The 19017-nt window shown below is 43.5% G+C and overlaps 2 protein-coding genes across 2 annotated transcripts in view; both read right to left on the minus strand.

The window, feature by feature from the left end:
* The window catches only part of LOC117441582 (zinc finger protein 271-like), a 450813-nt gene that overhangs the window by 234364 nt on the left and 197432 nt on the right, over nucleotides 1–19017 (minus strand). The window lies entirely within an intron of this gene.
* LOC117441587 (zinc finger and SCAN domain-containing protein 31-like) overlaps nucleotides 12546–19017 on the minus strand; it is an 18121-nt gene continuing 11649 nt past the window's right edge. The window contains exon 2 of the mRNA XM_034077653.2: nucleotides 12546–14152. Coding sequence (XP_033933544.1) covers nucleotides 13098–14152 — 1055 coding nt within the window. The 3' untranslated portion in view covers nucleotides 12546–13097. The remainder of the gene's footprint in view (nucleotides 14153–19017) is intronic.

The following is a 19017-nucleotide window of genomic DNA, read 5'->3' on the forward strand; positions in this document are numbered from 1 at the left end:
GCATTACATAACACATTTTAGTCAGAACTACAATTACGTACTGGAATTTCATTTCAAGTATTAATTAATACATTCTTTACCATTTAGATAAAGATTACATGTGGATTCTAAATTAGAATCCATAACACATAGTATTTTGGCAAAAAACTGTAGTATATATAAATACATTGGTCTTTTCACTGAGGTATTGTAGTCAACACTTTTTATGACATTTGCATTATTTCATAAACGTTAGTGTATATTGATACACTGATTACATGTTTTCGTTATTCATATTTTTCTAACTCAACTCAGATTTTAAAATTAAAAGCATTACACATAATATTGTTTCATTATCACAGGTGAACATTGATACACTGTTTATTTTTTGATTTTCATTATTCATATTTTCATATTTAAAGTTAAAAGCATTACACATAATATTGTTTAATTAACTCTGATGTAAATGAATACACTGTGTATTTCCATCCATCCATCTTCTCCCGCTTATCCGTGGTCGGGTCGCGGGGGGTAGCAGTTCCAGCAGAGAGCCCCAAACTTTCTTTTCCCTGGCGACATCAACCAGCTCTGACTGGGGGATCCCAAGGCGCTCCCAGGCCAGCGAAGAGATATAATCCCTCCACCTGGTCCTAGGTCTACCCCTTGGTCTCTTCCCAGCTGGACGTGCCTGGAACACCTCCCTAGGGAGGCGCCCAGGTGGCATCCTAACTAGGTGCCCGAACCACCTCAAACTGGCTTCTTTCGACGCGAAGGAGGAGCGGCTCAACTCCGAGTCCCTCCCTGATGACCGAACTTCTCACCTTATCTCTAAGGGAGACACCAGCCACCCGGCGGAGGAAACCCATCTCGGCCGCTTGTATCCGCGATCTCGTTCTTTCGGTCATGACCCATCCTTCATGACCATAGGTGAGGGTAGGAACGAAAATGGCCCGGTAGACAGAGAGCTTTGCCTTCCGGCTCAGCTCCCTTTTCGTCACAACGGTGCGGTAAAGCGACTGCAATACCGCTCCCGCTGCTCCGATTCTCCGGCCCATCTCACGCTCCATTGATCCCTCACTCGAGAACAAGACCCCGAGATACTTGAACTCCTTCACTTGGGGTAAGGACTCATTCCCTACTTGGAGTGGACAGTCCATCGGTTTCCTGCTGAGAACCATGGCCTCAGATTTGGAGGTGCTGCTCCTCATCCCAGCCGCTTCACACTCGGTGGTGAACCGATCAGTGAGTGCTGAAGGTCGCAGACCGATGAAGCCATCAGAACCACATCATCTGCAAAAAGCAGTGGTGCAATCCTTAGTCCACCGAACTGCAGACCCCCCCCCCCACGACTACGCCTCGAAATCCGATCCATGTATATTACAAACAGGATTGGTGACAAAGCGCAGCCCTGGCGGAGGCCAACCCTCACCGGAAATGGGTCCGACTTACTGCCGAGGACCCGGACACAGCTCTCGCTTTGGGAGTACAGAGATTGGATGGCCCTAAGTAGAGACCCCCCTCACCCCATACTCCCGCAGCACCTCCCACAGTAACTCCCTGGGAACCCGGTCATACGCCTTCTCCAAGTCTACAAAACACATGTAGACCGGATAAGCGTACTCCCCAGGCCCCCTCCAGGATCCTTGCGAGAGTAAAAAGCTGATCCGTCGTTCCACGACCAGGACGGAATCCGCATTGTTCCTCCTCAATCTGAGGTTCGACAATCGGCCTGACCCTCCTTTCGAGTACCTTGGAGTAAACTTTCCCGGGGAGGCTGAGTAGTGTGATGCCTCTGTAATTGGCACACACCCTCTGATCCCCCTTTTTGAAAAGGGGGACCACCACCCCGGTCTGCCACTCCTTCGGTACCGTTTCCGACTTCCACGCAACGTTGATGAGACGTGTCAACCATGACAGTCCCTCAACACCCAGAGCCTTCAGCATTTCCGGGCGGATCTCATCCCCCCCCGGGGCTTTGCCACTGTGGAGTTGTTTGACGACCTCAGTGACCTCCCCCCGGGAGATTGGCGTTGATCCCCCGTCATACTCCAGCTCTGCCTCTAACATAGAGGGCGGAGTTGTCGGGTTCAGGAGTTCCTCAAAGTGTTCCTTCCTACGTCCCAACACTCCATCAGTTGAGGTCAACAACGTCCCATCCTTACTGTACACAGCTTGGATGGTTCCCTGCTTCCCCCTCCTGAGGTGTCGGACAGTTTTCCAGAACAACTTTGGTGCCGCCCGAAAGTCCTTCTCCATGTCTTCTCCGAACTTCTCCCACACCCGCTGCTTTGCCTCGGCCACGGATGAGGCTGCTGCCCTTCGGGCCTGTCGGTACCTTGCAACTGCCTCGGGAGTCCCCCGGGATAACAAATCCCTGAAGGCCTCCTTCTTCAGTCGGACGGCTTCCCTGACCACCGGTGTCCACCAGGAGGTTCGAGGGTTACCGCCCCTTGAGGCACCTAGGACCTTGAGACCACAGCTCCCCACCGTGGCTTCGGCAATAGAGGCTTTGAACACCGACCACTCTGGTTCAATGTCCCCAACCTCCACAGGAATGCCCGAAAAGCTCCGCCGGAGGTGTGAGTTGAAGGCCTCCTGAACTTGGGCCTCCTCCAGACGTTCCCAGTTCACCCGAACTACACGTTTGGGCTTACCAGGTCTATCCAGAGGCTTCCCCCGCCACTCGACCCAACTCACCACCAGATGGTGATCAGTTGACAACTCCGCCCCTCTCTTTACCCGAGTGTCCAAACATACGGCCTCAGGTCCGATGATACGATAACGAAATGATCATGGACCTTCTGCCTAGGGTGCTCTGGTACCACGTACACTTATGAGCATCCTTATGTTCGAACATGGTGTTTGTTATGGCCAATCCATGACTAGCACAGAAGTCCAGTAACAAACCACCACTCCGGTTCAGATCAGGGGGCCGTTCCTCCCAATCACGCCCCTCCAAGTGTCTCCATCATTGCCCACATGTGCGTTGAAGTCTCCCAGCAAGACTAAGGAGTCCCCTTCAGGAGCCCCATACAGGACTCTTTCCAGGGTCTCCAAGAAGGCCGAATACTCTGAACTGCTGTTGGGTGCATAAGCACACACAACAGTCAGAGTTTTCCCCCCCATAACCCGCAGGCGTAGGGAGGCCTGGGGGTAAACTCCAACAACGAAGCACCTAACCGGGGACTTGTGAGTATCCCCACACCCGCCCGGCGCCTCACACCTTGAGCAACTCCGGAGAAGAATAGAGTCCAACCCCTATCCAGAAGTAAGGTTCCAGAGCCGACGCTGTGTGTAGAGGTGAGCCCAACCAGATCCAACTGGTACCGCTCCACCTCCCGCACAAGCTCCGGCTCCTTCCCCCCCAGAGAGGTGACGTTCCACGTCCCCAAAGCCAGCTTCTGCCGCCTGGGTCTGGTCCGTCGAGACCCTCCGCTTTCACTGCCACCCGTCTGGCAGCGCACCCGACCCCATCGATGTTTCCCGTAGGTGGTGGGCCCGCGGGACAGAGAAGCGGAGGTGTTGCCCACGTTGCCTTTTCGGGCTGGGCCCGGCCGGGCTCCGTGGCAAGCCCGGCCACCAGACGCTCGCCGACGAGTCCTCCTTCTGGCCTGGCTCCAGAAGGGGACCCCGGGCTTCCTCCGGGCCGGGTATCCTCACTTCTTGTTTTTCCTTTCATGAGGTCTTTTGAACCAATCTTAGTCTGGCCCCTTGCCTGAGACCAATTTGCCATGGGAGACCCTACCAGGAACACAAGGTTCCAGACAACACAGCCCCCAGGTTCATCAGGGCACACAAACCTCTCTACCACGGTAAGGTGCTGGTTCTTCAGAGAGTAGTGTGTATTTAGATGTTCATATTTAATACATTTTTCATTATTCATATTTCGCTAACTCACATTAGGGAAGTAAAAAAGACTCATGTACATTTTGTGGACTTTTACATTGGAGGTGCGGTTGCCCAATTCTACAGACCAAAATGTACCCTTATCTTTGCCTCAGAGTGCTCTAAAAAATAAGCCGGGGTGCTCCAAGCATAGGCACCACATGGGAAAGAAATGGGGTCAGACGAGCTTTCGCCTCAGAGATAGAAAAATATTAAAGTTTTGTGATTGTTCGTGTAATTCATTAAAGGCATAGTGTCCAATTGATGGAATTCACTTTACAGTCAATTCTCCGCGTATTGTACTTTATTGTACAATGCATTGACATTTCAATACAAATTGAATTCCATTAAATGGACAGTCTAAAATCTGGTTTATATAGGCAGGAAAAGGGTTTCAAATGTTGGAGAAAGTGTATTAAATAGTCTGATACTTACAGGGTGGATCACAGCACTTGACAAGGGAGGAACAGTGTTTCAAATCTCGGGAAAAGTGTTTTTAAATGTATGGACGAGTGTTTTACCATGTCCAATTAATGGACTTTAATATGTATTGTATATATCCATGTATTGTACAGTATTGTACAATACAGAGACATATACAATACTAAATAAAGTACATTAATTGGACATGAAGCAGGCTTCAATAAAGCACTTGAAAAGGCAGGAACAGTGTTTCAAATGTCGGAATAAGTGTATTAAATAGTCTGATACTTCCAGGGTGAATCACAGCACTTGATAAGGCAGATATAATGTTTCAAATGTTGGGGTGTGACGATGATGGCTTCGGGCTTTGTATATTGCACATGTGTTTTTATTTTTGAAAAGTGTCCCTTTCCCCATGTTATGTTGCTGTTGATTGTGTACACCTGCTGCCCTGTGTTGTCTCCTCCCCCCTCATCTGTGTCTTGTTGATTGATTAGTGTGTGTGTATTTAGGCTCTGTTTTCCCTGTCAGTGGACGACTGGTAGGGTGTGTGAGCAGAAACACCGCCCTGGTGAGCAGAAACACTGGGCGGAGTGGAGACACATAGAGGAGAGCAAAATGGCCAAGATCAATAAGTGATGAGGTTATGTAGGCTACTACCTCCAGGAAAAAGACCGGGAAATACACCTCTCTTTGGCGGCTCCAAGGCACCCAAAGGACGGACTAAACACCTCCAGCATGTGTCCCTACCAACACATCCTCACTCCCAGGTCGGCCTATGTTGACGTTATGTCAAAACGCAAGGGGGGGGGGGCCCTTAGCGTCCATTTTCAGCTTTCCGGGATGTCCATAGACTTCTATGGACGCTCATGGAAGCACGGCATTCGTTTGTGTCGGCTGCCCCTTAAAGGCAATGTGAGCGTCCATTCTCATTGGATAAGGAGAATTGTACACCCGGAAGTAAGTAGTCCCCTTACTTGTCGATTGATTTTACAGGATATCTGCTACTACTCATCGACCTAAAAACACCAGATTATCCTTGTTGAATTAACAACATTGATTGGTTTTAAATTGTGTGCAATGCTTTGTATTTTTTCCCCTTCGATTCGGAGAAGAAACAATATTTTTTCGGAGTAGTAAACGATGGCAGAAGAAACACTACACTACCCAGAATCCCCAGCTATCATTTTGGACTACAACCATGTGCTCTGTTTGACGTCACGTGATCTTCAAATTTCTCCTGCAGAAAAAAAAAAACATGGCCGAACTTCGTTTTATTCTCGGTGGCAAATGCCTATTTTAAAGTTAGTTTTGGCCATTAAAATGCATTTTTGATGTCATTTGATGCTGAGAAATATGAGTTGTGATTCAAGATTATGTGTGCAGTGGATGTACATGATCTTTTAGTTTGCTAGTTATTACGAAGATTACTTCAGGAATTTGCGTCCATAACGTTTTCATTGTTACCAAGGTGGTTGCTAGGGACGCTGCTATCGATATTATTTCTGTTGTGTAACTGTTTAATGGTGTTATCTGTATTGCTACCCCCTTCCCCGTCACCTTGGAGTAACCTTCAATAGCACTTTTAAATTCGATAAATAGGTCAGCAGCGTAGTCAAAACCTGCTTTTTTAAATTACGACTATTGGCTAAGACCAAGTCGTTTTTATCTTTTAAAGACTTAGAGAGGGTAATTAACGCTTTTGTGACATCGCGACTGGACTACTGCAACGCTTTGTATGTGGGCATGGATCAGGCATCCATAAAACGCCTGCAGCTAGTACAGAACGCAGCTGCACGTCTCCTGACTGGCCACAAAAGGCGTGACCACATTACCCCCATTCTGGCCTCACTTCACTGGCTTCCAGTTCGGTTCCGAATAGATTTTAAACTCCTTTTATTTGTTTTTAAGGCCCTAAACGGGCTGGCTCCGGCTTATATAGCTGACTTAATCCAGCGATACACCCCAGCCAGAGCTCTAAGGTCTGCCGACCAAATGCTGCTGGTAGTGCCGAAAACCAGGCTAAAAAACTAGAGGGCCACCGAGCCTTCGCAGCAGCTGCGTCCCAGGCTCTGGAACACTCTGCCCTTACCTGTGAGGTCGGCCCAGAACTAGGGGCTTTTTAAATCCTCTCTAAAAACACACTTTTCTCTCTGGCCTTTTAAAAGTGAGCCAGAGCATGACATTTTTTCATTTTGTATTTTTAACTGTTGTCTGCCTTTATATTTGTTGTTTTTAACTTAACTGCTACAAATTGCAATATGTTCCGTATATTTTTTATTCATGTACAGCACTTTGGCGCGACCGAAAGTTGTTTTAAAATGTGCTTTATAAATAAACTTGATTTGATTTGATTCCCCGTCAATGTATAGTGTTGGTCCACAGCGCAAACATATTAGTTTAACAAAATCCGCATCTAAAGATAGCCTACATTATTTTCCCCTGTGCAATTCCAGTCTCACATCTCAGAGCACATAGTCATAAACAAATACCGGAAACAGACCGAAAACATTTAAAAAAAAAAAAACAATACTTTATTCCGAGTGTGCTTGCTTTTCTCTTTGAAAGTCATCACATACCGGCATTGTAATACAAGGTTCGGCTGCATTAAATATTACATATCTGCCGTAGTTCTGTATTTATAGAGCCCTTATGAGAAGACCTCTAGACAAACATGAGGAACTGAAAACGTGACGTGGATCATAAATATATCAGCCATTAAACAACATTACATTTCTTTTCACACAATACGTCTCCTTGCAGTATCAACACTAATTCGGCTGACTTTTATATTTGATCCAATCGGTAGATAGGCTGTATTTACACCATAAAGGTGCACCGCTGATATAAAGGGACACCTAGTGGTTAAAGCATGTTATTGAATTTCATTATTTTTATTATTACATATTAATAGGATCCCTATAAAGTATATTCATTACTCGTTATTCTGTACTAATAGTTAATTAAAGACTGTATATAATGACTATTTTGCACATCCCTTTCAAGATTTCAAGATTTTCTAAGGTTTATTGACATATCATATAGTCCTACACAACTATGGTGTAGTTCTGCACTGAATGAAAAACTTGGGTCGCAGGTTCCTCAATAGTGCATTACAAAACATCTATCAATATTTGTGCATACCTCCAGCAATGTTAACTATGTTGAAGCACTTATTTTAACTGATATTATACATAATGTATTATACTCTTATAAGATGTATGTAGATATTTAATCTCCGGCCTTGTCAGGTATTGAACAATCAATAAATAAAGACCTAAACCTCCAGGGATGTACACAGTTTAATACTGGCAACTTCTTATTATGGGAAATACGAAAACGTCTTGTAAAACTACAACTCCCAGTAGAGACGTGCCATAGAGAACATGTTGCGAAACAGAATAGCCAGCATGTGTAGTTCTGGGGACGGGGTGGGGGAGTTTTTGGACAGTCTGCCGTGGTTCCATCACATTTCAAGTGCTGTTCGAGAATCGGCGTAACCCTCGGGGCACACTCTCCAATCACAGAGCTTGAGGACTATCACGGGGTTTGTCCAACAGAGCACATGGTGTAGTCCAAACGATAGCTGGGGATTCTGGGTAGTGTAGTGTCTTTTGCCATCCTTTACTCAGAACAAATATTTGTTTCTCCGAATCGAAGGGGAAAAATACAAAAGCATTGCACACAATTTAAGCCAATCAATGTTGTGTAATTAACAAGGATAATCTGGTGTTTTTTAGTCGATGAGTAGTGCAGATATCACTGTAAAATCAATCGACAGTAAGAGGAATACTTACATCCGGGTGTACAATTCTCCGTTATCCAATGGAATGGACGCTCACATTACCTTTAAGGGCAGCCGACACAAACGAATGCCGTGCTTCCATGAGCGTCAAATCCCGACGCAGTTGAAAGCTATTTTGCGTCCCTTTATGACGCTGAATGAAGGAGCCGAGGAGCGTCACAATTGGACGCCACGGACACTGACCAAACGTCGCTATTGGACGCTTAGGGAGTGAGAGTGTGTTGGCCAAAACACATTAACAAGCACAATATTCAACAACCAGCCGGTCAATTTGGATAACTTGTACTCCAACAGCTGACCCAATAAATACACTACACAGTAGCTAGTAATACAATAATCATTTTAATAAAACACAACATTCCATAATGTACAGCACAAACTACACTATTTCTACCCTAAATTGGTTTTAGCAAAATGGATGCTTTTCTAATTTAACATGTGACAAAAACACAAAAGCCTCCTTGATTTGTCTTTCACAAAATGGTGGTCGGACAGAATGACTCTTGACCTCATGGGGTAAAAACAAAATGGATACTGATCAAATGTGACCTGTGGCCTGAAGAACAAAAGACCTCTTAATTTAAGAAAATGGAGGCTCGCACATGAGGCCAAACAGAATGGTGGCTTAAATGAACTGTAACAAATAAATCACATAAACTATTGCTTAGCAATATAACACAAAACAACGCTACTTGCTTTGAAATTAATACAAAGCTGACTTCAAGAAAAACAACAATTATATCAACTTAACGGCCTCGGCCCTCATGGTATCAAATAGCCAGACAGATTGGTTGTATAAAAGGAAAAAACAAGAAAACTCTGAGTCTTGATTCGAATACAAATAGCAATTCATCTACCTTGATTATATTATCCAGGACCTCAACCGTTTTTTAAACTATGATTGATCGAGTGTTGTAACACCACTAGTCTGGAACTAAAAAGTAAAAAATGTGGTGCTTTTATCCAGCATGTCCCCATCATTTTGCTAAGCTGCCGCACTAAAAACTCTCTCTGACTCTTTACAAGCAGGGGGTCTTCAACTAAATTCAACGAGGTCCAGTTAGAGAAAACCTCCCCATGCAAAGGTCCGGAACATCAAAATGTCTAAGTTGCTTCATGAATTAGTGTGATTATATATTGAAGTGACCTGTAGCTTTATCAACGTCTGCATAATCAACAACTGACTGCCAATCAAATAAAGAAAGTACAATTCAAAAACAACAATATTTATTGTCAATTAACATTACTTAAATACTGTGGATATGTGTAATGTTTAAATATTGAAGTTAAAAGCATCAATGTGGTGCACTTGAGAGCAACATTAAGAGATCTATGGATACATCTGTCAACACCCATATGAAACAGAGCTGTAGCATAATTTCCTTTTTGGATATTTTACAAATCACTCCCCTTTTAAACTCTATTCTTGTTATTTTTAACAACTTTTTTGTTGCTGTCATATAGTATTTTATACCTGTTTTTCATTTAGTCTCATTAATAACTATAATGATCATATCAAGGTGTGCCTTAACCTCACTGAGCTGAGGTTATTTGAGCCTCTCAGGAGATAGCTCTCTTCCACCTGGTTGTAGAAAAGCTCTTTAAATTCGTTAGCATAGCTAGCTAACCAGATGCTAATAACAACAGATCGCCACTGTGCTTACAACTAAAGACACAGCCACGCAAACACTGCGGCATGTGTACGGCTCCTTATGGGTATTGCAATATTTTAAGGGCTGGAGCGGCGTTCCGGTGCTCAGCACTCCTTTCAGACGAGACATATACCAGTGAAGACACGTTACGCTCGTGTTGTGTTCATGAACCTGTCCTTGGCCAGGAAAAACGGGTACTCGCTTGTTTAATTATTTTTGCGGTCTAGATTTCTTCTTCTTTTTTGAAGTGAGAAGTTGTCCGTCTGTCAGACTGATCCCCTCCCCCCCACCCCCCAAAACGAAAACTCTTCGGTTCTCCACGAATTACACAAGTCACCCAAATCAGCGTTAAAAAAGCGGGAGGCGCCGAAAAATCCCCTATTAATGTATTGATTATAGCTCCGGGTCCGTATAGGTCGGCGTCTGGGTCAGGATCCGGACCGCGGTCCGCCTGTTGCCGACCCCTGCTTTACAGTCTCGATAAGTATGTCTCTGTTAGCAAGGATAACAGCTAATGCATCATGGGGGTTGTAGTTTTTAAACTCTATAGAGATCCAGGGGAAGAAACAAACAGTGCCATCAAGGGGTGGAGCTACAGCAACACATGGGGGCAATACACACTGGAACATTAAATAAAAGAGAAAGACTAATCTATATAATAGAGAGAATAAATACATGAATAATTAAAATACTTATCTTGAGGGAAGAATTGGTTTTGTGACATATAGTCCATTAATAACAAATTAAATATAATAAGATAAATAAAATAAAAATATGTATTTATTAAAGTAAATGTGAATGTACAATAATAACATTAGAGTCTCAACAAGTTTATCTGAAGCCTGTTAGCATGTGCGGCTAACAGATAGCTTCCCATGCATAAGATGAGATGCACTTTATTGATCCCAATCTGGGAAATGATTGCGTTGCAGCAGCATAAAAGACAAGGCATTGCACATGAGAGAAATTAAAAGAGTAGAAATAAACACTTCTAAAATGTAAACATCTCCAAACAGAAATAAAACAGCATTAAAAAAAGAAGAAAATATACATTTTGAAATACCAATTTACAGTAAACCAAATATAAGTAGGATATTATATCATTAAGTGTGTAAGGAATGTAATAATAAATTAAACATAATGTGAAATGTACATTGGGCAAAAAACTCTCTTCATTTCATTTCATTTCAAACCTTTATTATTATTCAAACCAGATTCCAATTCAAAACATGATTGGGGATTATAAACGATATAAGGAACTCAAAACTAAAATGGGTCCAATAACAGTGCACACATTGGATCTATGGATTCAAGTATTGAACATATATAAGATTCAAAATGATGCAAATATAATACAATGGGTAGCTTAAGATGGAAACTTCAAACCTGCAAAATAAGATCAAGGTTTTAAACAATGGGCAGAGACAGGAATAACAGCTTGGTGTGTTTTGGTTAAGGAAGGGGGGCTGGAGGGTTTTGATTCATCTGAGAAGAAAAACACACATTGGGAACACATGAACTCTATAGATACCTTCAACTAAGGGACTGTTACACGAGGGAAGTCGGATCAGATTCTTCCAAGGAGTTGAATAATATCATCCAAATAACTAAAACATATCAGGAAAGAAACATAAGAATCATTTCAGCATTATATCAAGGATTTAGCAAAACATGACAGTCAACTAAATATATCACGGTTAGATGGGAGGAAGAACTCCATGTAGAAACACCAGATGAAGATTGGCATGATATGTGGAGGATCCATCATTCATCCCCCAGTTCACGTGGAAGAATCTGATTGGTCTCTTCAGAACACCAAAGGCGAAGAGGAAACAGATGCACAGTCCACAGAAGCGTTGGCGAAATTGCGGTTCTTTTCTGTTTTTCACTTTCAATAACTCTGAACAATTTGTATTGATCACATTTACCTTATTTCATTTCAAAAGAAACTGCAACTACTGAGCACATATTGTTCATCATGTCTTTTATTTTTTAACAATATGATTTGTTGATTACAGCGTACTGTAACTTATTCTGTATATCTTGTGTGTGTACCATAGAACCTCTGAAGGTAAGTATATTGTTGATGTTTATATGCATATAGTTATCTCTTTTCTATAATAGTTTCAGCTTTAGTGCGATGCCTTGTTTATTACTTGTTTCTGCATCTACAACTAAATATATAATAATAATAAATAATAAAGTAAATCTAATCTCATCCAAATAAACCTTCAATATTAAAGAGAAAGAATGAAATTAAAAAAGGCTAATATAGATTAAGACGGGTATAAAAAGCAAGAACACGAGTTACAATTCAGCGTTCGATATGAACAAGTACTTTATTTCTGCTTCCACCCTGATTCAACGGAAGTGAAAGGACTTCAATTTGCATTTAACAGAACACCAACAATGAAACACATGAGCCCGTACTACAGTTTCAAAAAGCAGGAATAATCCTGAAACTCCATCTGAACTCTAAATGAGCTGAATGTAATCTGCTGCAAAACACAAACAATATGCAGGAATGTGAGTCTGTTTCAAAGGAATGTTTCTTATAGTTTGATGATATAAACAGAACAGAATCAAACTGAAAACATCGTACACATTCTCTATATTAATAAGTCATTGGTTCTTCTTTTAGACGAGAAAGACTGATGACTCAACAGGAACTATCAACAAACATCCCAATGGAAGTTTAAAGTCACAACATTTCATTAACCAAACCAGATTATTAAAGAAACTACTACAGATTAATCAGTCAGTGGTTATAGTAATAAATCAGAAAAGGTAGTATGACAACAACATTAAACATATTCAAAAACTGTTGATAAAGATGGAGTTTAGATGAAGTCCATCCATACTTCCATCTTCACCCGCTTATCCGTGGTCGGGTCGCGGGGGTAGCAGTTCCAGCAAACTTCCTTTTCCCTGGCGACATCAACCAGCTCTGACAGGGGGATCCCAAGGCGTTCGCAGGCCAGCAAAGAGATGTAATCCCTCCACCGGGGCCTAGGTCTAGGTCTTCCCAGCTGGACGTGCCTGGAACACCTCCCTAGGGAGGCGCCCAGGTGGCATCCTAACTAGGTGCTAGGAGATGGGTAGATGAAGTCATGCATGAATATTGTCAAACAGAATTTATACAGCCAGACAGATTTTTCTCATGTGAACTGTCGAAGGACTAATTAATTGTCCTCTTATTTTGTTGTAGATTTGACTTGGAAAATGTCAGGTTCAGAAGAGCCTCCAGGGTTGTCCTCAGTCTCTGGTTGTAAATGTCTCTCTGGATCTGAGTTCCTGGCTGGTTCTGGTCCTCCACAGTCCTCTCCATCAGCTTCTGTTTCCATGTGTTCAGCTCAGCTGCTGGCTGGAGGCTCTGCCTCTCTGTTCTCCTCAGTTTGAGTTTGATGAAGCTGTGAGGACTGACGACCAACACACTTATGGCTTTTGACCTGACGACTCCAAGTGAATATTTTGTCACAAAAACCGCAGCTAAATGGTTTCTCTCCAGTGTGGATTCTCATATGTCTCTTTAAATCTGCTCTCTGTGTAAAAGATTTCTCACATACTGAGCAGCTGAACGGTTTCTCTCCTGTGTGGATTCTAATGTGGTCCTTTAAATTTCCTCTAACTGCAAAAGATTTCTCACAGACTGAGCAGCTGAACGGTTTCTCTCCTGTGTGGATTCTAATGTGGTCCTTTAAACCTCCTCTCACTGCAAAAGATTTGTTACAGACTGAGCAGCTGAACGGTTTCTCTCCTGTGTGGATTCTCATGTGTGCAATTAAATTCCCACCATCTGCAAAAGATTTCTCACAAATTATGCAGGTAAATGGTTTCTCTCCGGTATGAAGTATGATATGTCTATTCAGACTTGACTTGCGGCCAAATCCTTTCGCACACTGAGAGCATCTAAAGTGTTTCTTTCCAGTCCTACGTCTTGAATCACTGACAGGGTCTTGTTTATTTCTCTGAGAGTTTGAACCTGGTTCTCTGGTCTTCTTCGAATCAGCACTGACTTCAGTCCCAGGTTCAGAAGAGCCTCCAGGGTTGTCCTCAGTCTCTGGTTGTAAATGTCTCTCTGGATCTGAGCTCCTGGCTGGTTCTGGTCCTCCACAGTCCTCTCCATCAGCTTCTGTTTCCAGGTGTTCTGTTTGTCTTTGATGAAGCTGAGAGGACTGAGGTTTCTCTTCAACATCTTCACTCTTCACAGGGACAGGAGTGAATGTGGACTTGGTGATATCAGCCTCCTCCAGCCCTTGAAGCTGCTCTCCCTCCTGACTGATCCAGAGTTCCTCCTGTTCCTCTTTAATGTGTGGGGGGGGCTCTGGGTCCTCCTGGTCCAGACTGGAGCTCCACTCCTGCTGATCAGTGGGAACCTCTTCTTTAACCACCACCAGCTGCTGGACGTCTGCAGGAAACAGGAAACACATATTCAGAGAAACTGTAGATTATTAGAATTTAAAATCTAACCACGAAGTTCCGCCCACTGTGTATTACTGTTGGCTCAATAGTCTGTCAATTACACCTTTTTTCCAGATACCCTGAAAGTTTCAGGAAAACAGGTGAGTTAGTACGGTAACTGATCTAAAATGTAGTTTCACTGCCGGTTAGCAAGGCGTCGGTTGTTGACAGAGTGTGAGGCCTTAGCCTTACAGTTTGTGATCTGTCTACAGAGTCGTTATCTGAGAACTGGTGTTGCAGTTTCTCAGAGTAGTCGTTTAGCATCTCTCAACGCCTCGCTAAACCTGTACTTGGACTCATACAGGTGCATCTCAATGAATTGAATATCATGGAATAGTGATTTTATGTCAGTAATTCAATTTATAAAGTTTAAACTTATACAATACATAGATTCATCACATACAAAGGGATTATTTCCAGTGTTTTAACCTTGATGATTGCAGCTTACAGCTAATGAAAAGATAAAACAAAGCATTGAATATTACATAAGACTAGGGTTGGGAACCGAAACTCGGATCCAGATGAGAACGATAAGAAAATGCTGGGTACCGGGTACCCATGAAAAGTACACAATTTCGGTCTTACTTTACGGTTCCTAAACGCGGTAGACCCTGTATTCCACCGGGTCCGTCTGCGCCGCGGCGACTCGGTGGAATACAGGGTAACCAGGGGCGGACTGGCCATCTGTGTGTTCTGGAGAATCACAGAACGGCCGGTCGTCAGGGGGCCGCTGGCGGCCGGCTCGATTCGCTGGCGGCCGGCACTGCCCTTAACTTTTTTAAACGGCATCATGTAAGTTGCGCTGACAGGCGACAGAGGTCCACTGTTGCCCTGCAGCGAGGCTCCCCCACCCTCCCTTAGACAGTTGACGAGCTCAGCCACTTCATAACACCAAAGATGATTTGCGGTAAACGCTCTAAAGTGTGGCTCCACTACACTAAAAAAGAAAAAGACAAGGTGCAATTATTACTTGCCACAGTGCAATGCATGTGGAAAGTTAATAGCTTGCCACAGGCATAGCTCAGTTAAAATAAAGCAGAGCTATTGTGCAATACATTTGTGTTGCATACATTTTTTTTTTATTTGTAAAAATGTCAGTTAAAGCTTAACCCTTATGTGGCTTTCACACCAGCGCTTTCCCTTTCTAGCTCCGAGCGGGAGCTTTTCTGGTTCAGCTCCGGTTTCCCTTTCCAGCTCCCGCTCTGTTCACACCGCCCACTGCCGCCCCAGAGCTGCCCCTGCTGCGTCATGACGTCACCGTTTACATCGCTGATTTGCTCCCCAACGGAAGCCATTACGGCGCTCACAACAACAACAACTGTGTCGGGTCGATGATCGTGTTGCTTTTAATCACACGAAGCCAGAATAAATTGAATAACGACTTCTCCAACCTTATACTTTGCTCCAGAGTGCCGTGGTGCATTGTTTATTAATGTGTTTCTGCAGCATTTACCGACCGCTGCAGTGCTGGCTGCTCTTCCACGGGAGTTTATTCTCCCGTTAGCTCCCGGTTAGCTCACACTGCAGCGGCCGCTCTAAAGTATTCACTGTCCGACTCACACAAGCAGCTGATGCATATCCCCAGTTCCCCTTAGCCTAAGTGAATGTGTGTCAGTCTGAATTGACACTGTTTGGTATCACAACGCTGTTATGAAAGTTTCTCTGGTATCAAACGGGTGATGTTGGCATAGCAACCGAAGCTAAACTGACTACTTGCATCCGATAGCTGCAATAATACAAAACAAAACGTCTGCCTCTCTCCACAATGATCGATAACAGCGAACGGATGGTCAAAGTAAGGTACAAATAAACAGAATCACACGAAGCCTGGTTAGTGTTGCCTGACTTTATAAAGTGTGTTTATAGGCACTACTGCTTGTAGGCAGGCATGACAGTCGACCCATGTTCAGGGGAGGTGGGTTTAGTTTCCTGCACGCCTCGACGTAAGAGAGACGTAAGCGACGTCGCCTCTTAGCTCCAAAGCTCTTGCCTCTGGACCGACAATTTTTTGGAGCTGGAAATGAAGCGGATTCCGGAGCTAAGAGCCGGCGCCGCTGCGGTGTGAACAGGAAAACCTGGCGCTTTTCAGGCTCTAGCTCTGAGCCGGAGCTGAAAAGGCGCTGGTGTGAAAGGGGCATTAGATGCACGAGTGACTGGACCCTACACTCTTCCATAAGTGGAGCTAAAAGGACCCGTATTAGAATAATGTGTTTTTATGCCATGTTTGTCCTTTTGGTTAAGAAAAATCACTTTTATAATATTTAGTATTATATTTTGGTTCACATTAGAAATATTTTATATTTAACTTTTCACAATTTTAGAAATGTTTTTACATTTTGAAAAAAAACGTTTTGAACACATTGTCCCAAAGATCTCTGCTATTCTGAGACCCTACCAGTATTCCAGTCCCTTTTCAAAACTCATCTCTTCACCTCTTGTCTACTCATAGCCCACCCCCCATCAGTCCATGCTGGTTGATCAAGTTTGATAGTCCTATACCCCCCACCCTAACCTTCCCTTATATTGTAAAGGGTTTTGGAATCAAAACGGGGAATCGATAAGAACCGGAATCGATACATTTCAGAAGTTACCCATCCCTACATAAGACCAATAACTAATTCTGACCTAAATTCTCAAAATTCTAACATATCGTCAAAATCCTGACTTTTTTTCTCAAAATTCGGACTTTTTCCCCAAATTGCTGACTTGTTCTATAATGATAACGTTTTCAGAAAATCTCTAAATCCTGGCCTTTTCAGAAAACCTAAGAATATTGACTATTTCATTAAAAAAAAAGTTCAGACTTTTTTTCTCAAGATCCTGTTTTTTTCAGGAAAGTCCCAAATCTCAGATTTGTATCTGTAACTCTAAATTCTGACTTTTTTTTCCACAATTCAGACTTTTTAAAAAAATGCGGAATTTTGCAGAAAATCTCTAAATTCTGGCCTTTCAGAAAACCTCAAGAACAAACTACCAGTCCATAGTGAATTCCACTGCACTCACAACATCCCAGACAAGGTAGCCAGATCGCCGGGATCTGGACACAAAAGAACAACCTTCATTTCTCAAGAACGGGGAGTAAGACAAGGATGCTGTTTATCACCGGTCCTGTTCAACATCTACATTAACGAGCTGGCCACTATCTTTAGAACAGTCCACCTGGGCTCACTCTTCACAGGGATCAGGTTCCTGCTGTGTGCAGATGGTCTCATCCTGTTAAGCCCGACAAAAGAAGGACTTCAACAGAGTTTAAATATACTCAAAGGTTACTGTCAGACCTGGGCCATGGCAATCAACATCACAAAGACACAAACAATAGCCGCGTTCACACTGCGGTACTTTTCCCACAAAGGTTCATGCGAACTTAGTTCATGCGAACTCTTTAGTTCGCATGAACTAAGTACAGATCACGTTCACACCAGAAAAAGTCCCTGGGGGTGGATTAGGCAAATGAAGCCGCTGACGTCACTTCTTCTTCTTCTGCTTTGGGTTTACTGGCAGGCTGCAAACCACTTCACGCCGCCCAAAGTCCCCGGCCGGAAGTCCCCGGAGTTGGGGAAGGCTTCAGTAGAAGCTGCTGGGAGTCCCAGCAGCTTCTACTGAAGCCTTCCGAGTAAATCGCCAGAACGCCAACACCTCCTCATCTCCACCGCTCCCATGTTTTATTTTGTGTTGCCATAAGTTAGTCTCTCTGCGTTTCTGCGCTGGGCTAATGCTAATGCTAATAATGCTAATGCGAGGATAATAAAATGGCGGCTTCACAAAACTTTTTGGGAGTTTTACGGGGCGTGGTTTGCAATCCGCCCAGCCAATCAGAAATATAGCTCTTTTCTCAAAAAAGAGCAGTTCGAAAGTCCCTGCTCTCTAGCAGGGACTTTCGAGGGGGTAAAAAGGTTCGCATGAACTACTTTTAGTACCGGCTCTTTTTGGTGTGAACGCGATCATGAACTAAGTTCGCATGAACCTTTGTGGGAAAAGTACCGCAGTGTGAACGCGGCTGATGATATTTAAAAAAAGATCCGGATGTCAGGCAAACAACATTGACTTTACAATTGGGACACAGACAATAGAAAATTGCTCAGAATATAATTATTTAGGCCTGAAAATAAGTTCCACTGGAAGTTTTAATCAAGCTGTGAAGGAACTGAGAGAGAAAGCACGCAGGGCGTTTTATGCAATAAAAACTCAAATCCACATTCAAATTCCAATTTGGCTTAAATCACTTCAATCATTAATACAACCCATCCTACTCGATGGAAGCGAAGTGTGGGGCCCACAAACAAACCAAGCATTTGACAAATGGGGAAATCATCCAATTGAAAATGCTCACAATGAGTTTTGCAAACGCATCCTCCAGGTTCACAGGAGAACAACTAACAACTCCTGCAGAGCGGAATTAGGCACATTTTCATTATTAATAAAAATCCAGAAACGATCAATTAAATATTGGCTACATCTAAAAGAAAGTGAGCCCCACTCCTACCACCACAGAGCCCTGCAGCATCAAGAGATGAACAAGAGTCCCCTCTCTCAGCTGGTCCTGACACTGTTCACAAACAGGAAAGAGTGAGTGCTCACAGCCCGGCCATAGAAACAGGCAGGTACACAGAGAGAGAGAGAGAGAGAGAGAGAGAGAGAGAGAGAGAGAGAGAGAGAGACAGAGACAGAGACAGAGAGAGAGAGAGACAGAGAGAGAGACGTAAGGAGCATTTACTGGAACAAGTTGAACTCTGTAATCCCATCTTTCAAGGAGGTTGATGACCTCTCAAGACTGAGAGTACTCCTAGGAGAAGGAGAAAAGGCACATCTTGC

Source organism: Pseudochaenichthys georgianus, unplaced genomic scaffold, assembly GCF_902827115.2.
Source record: "Pseudochaenichthys georgianus unplaced genomic scaffold, fPseGeo1.2 scaffold_180_arrow_ctg1, whole genome shotgun sequence".
Taxonomy (NCBI): Eukaryota; Metazoa; Chordata; class Actinopteri; order Perciformes; family Channichthyidae; genus Pseudochaenichthys; species Pseudochaenichthys georgianus.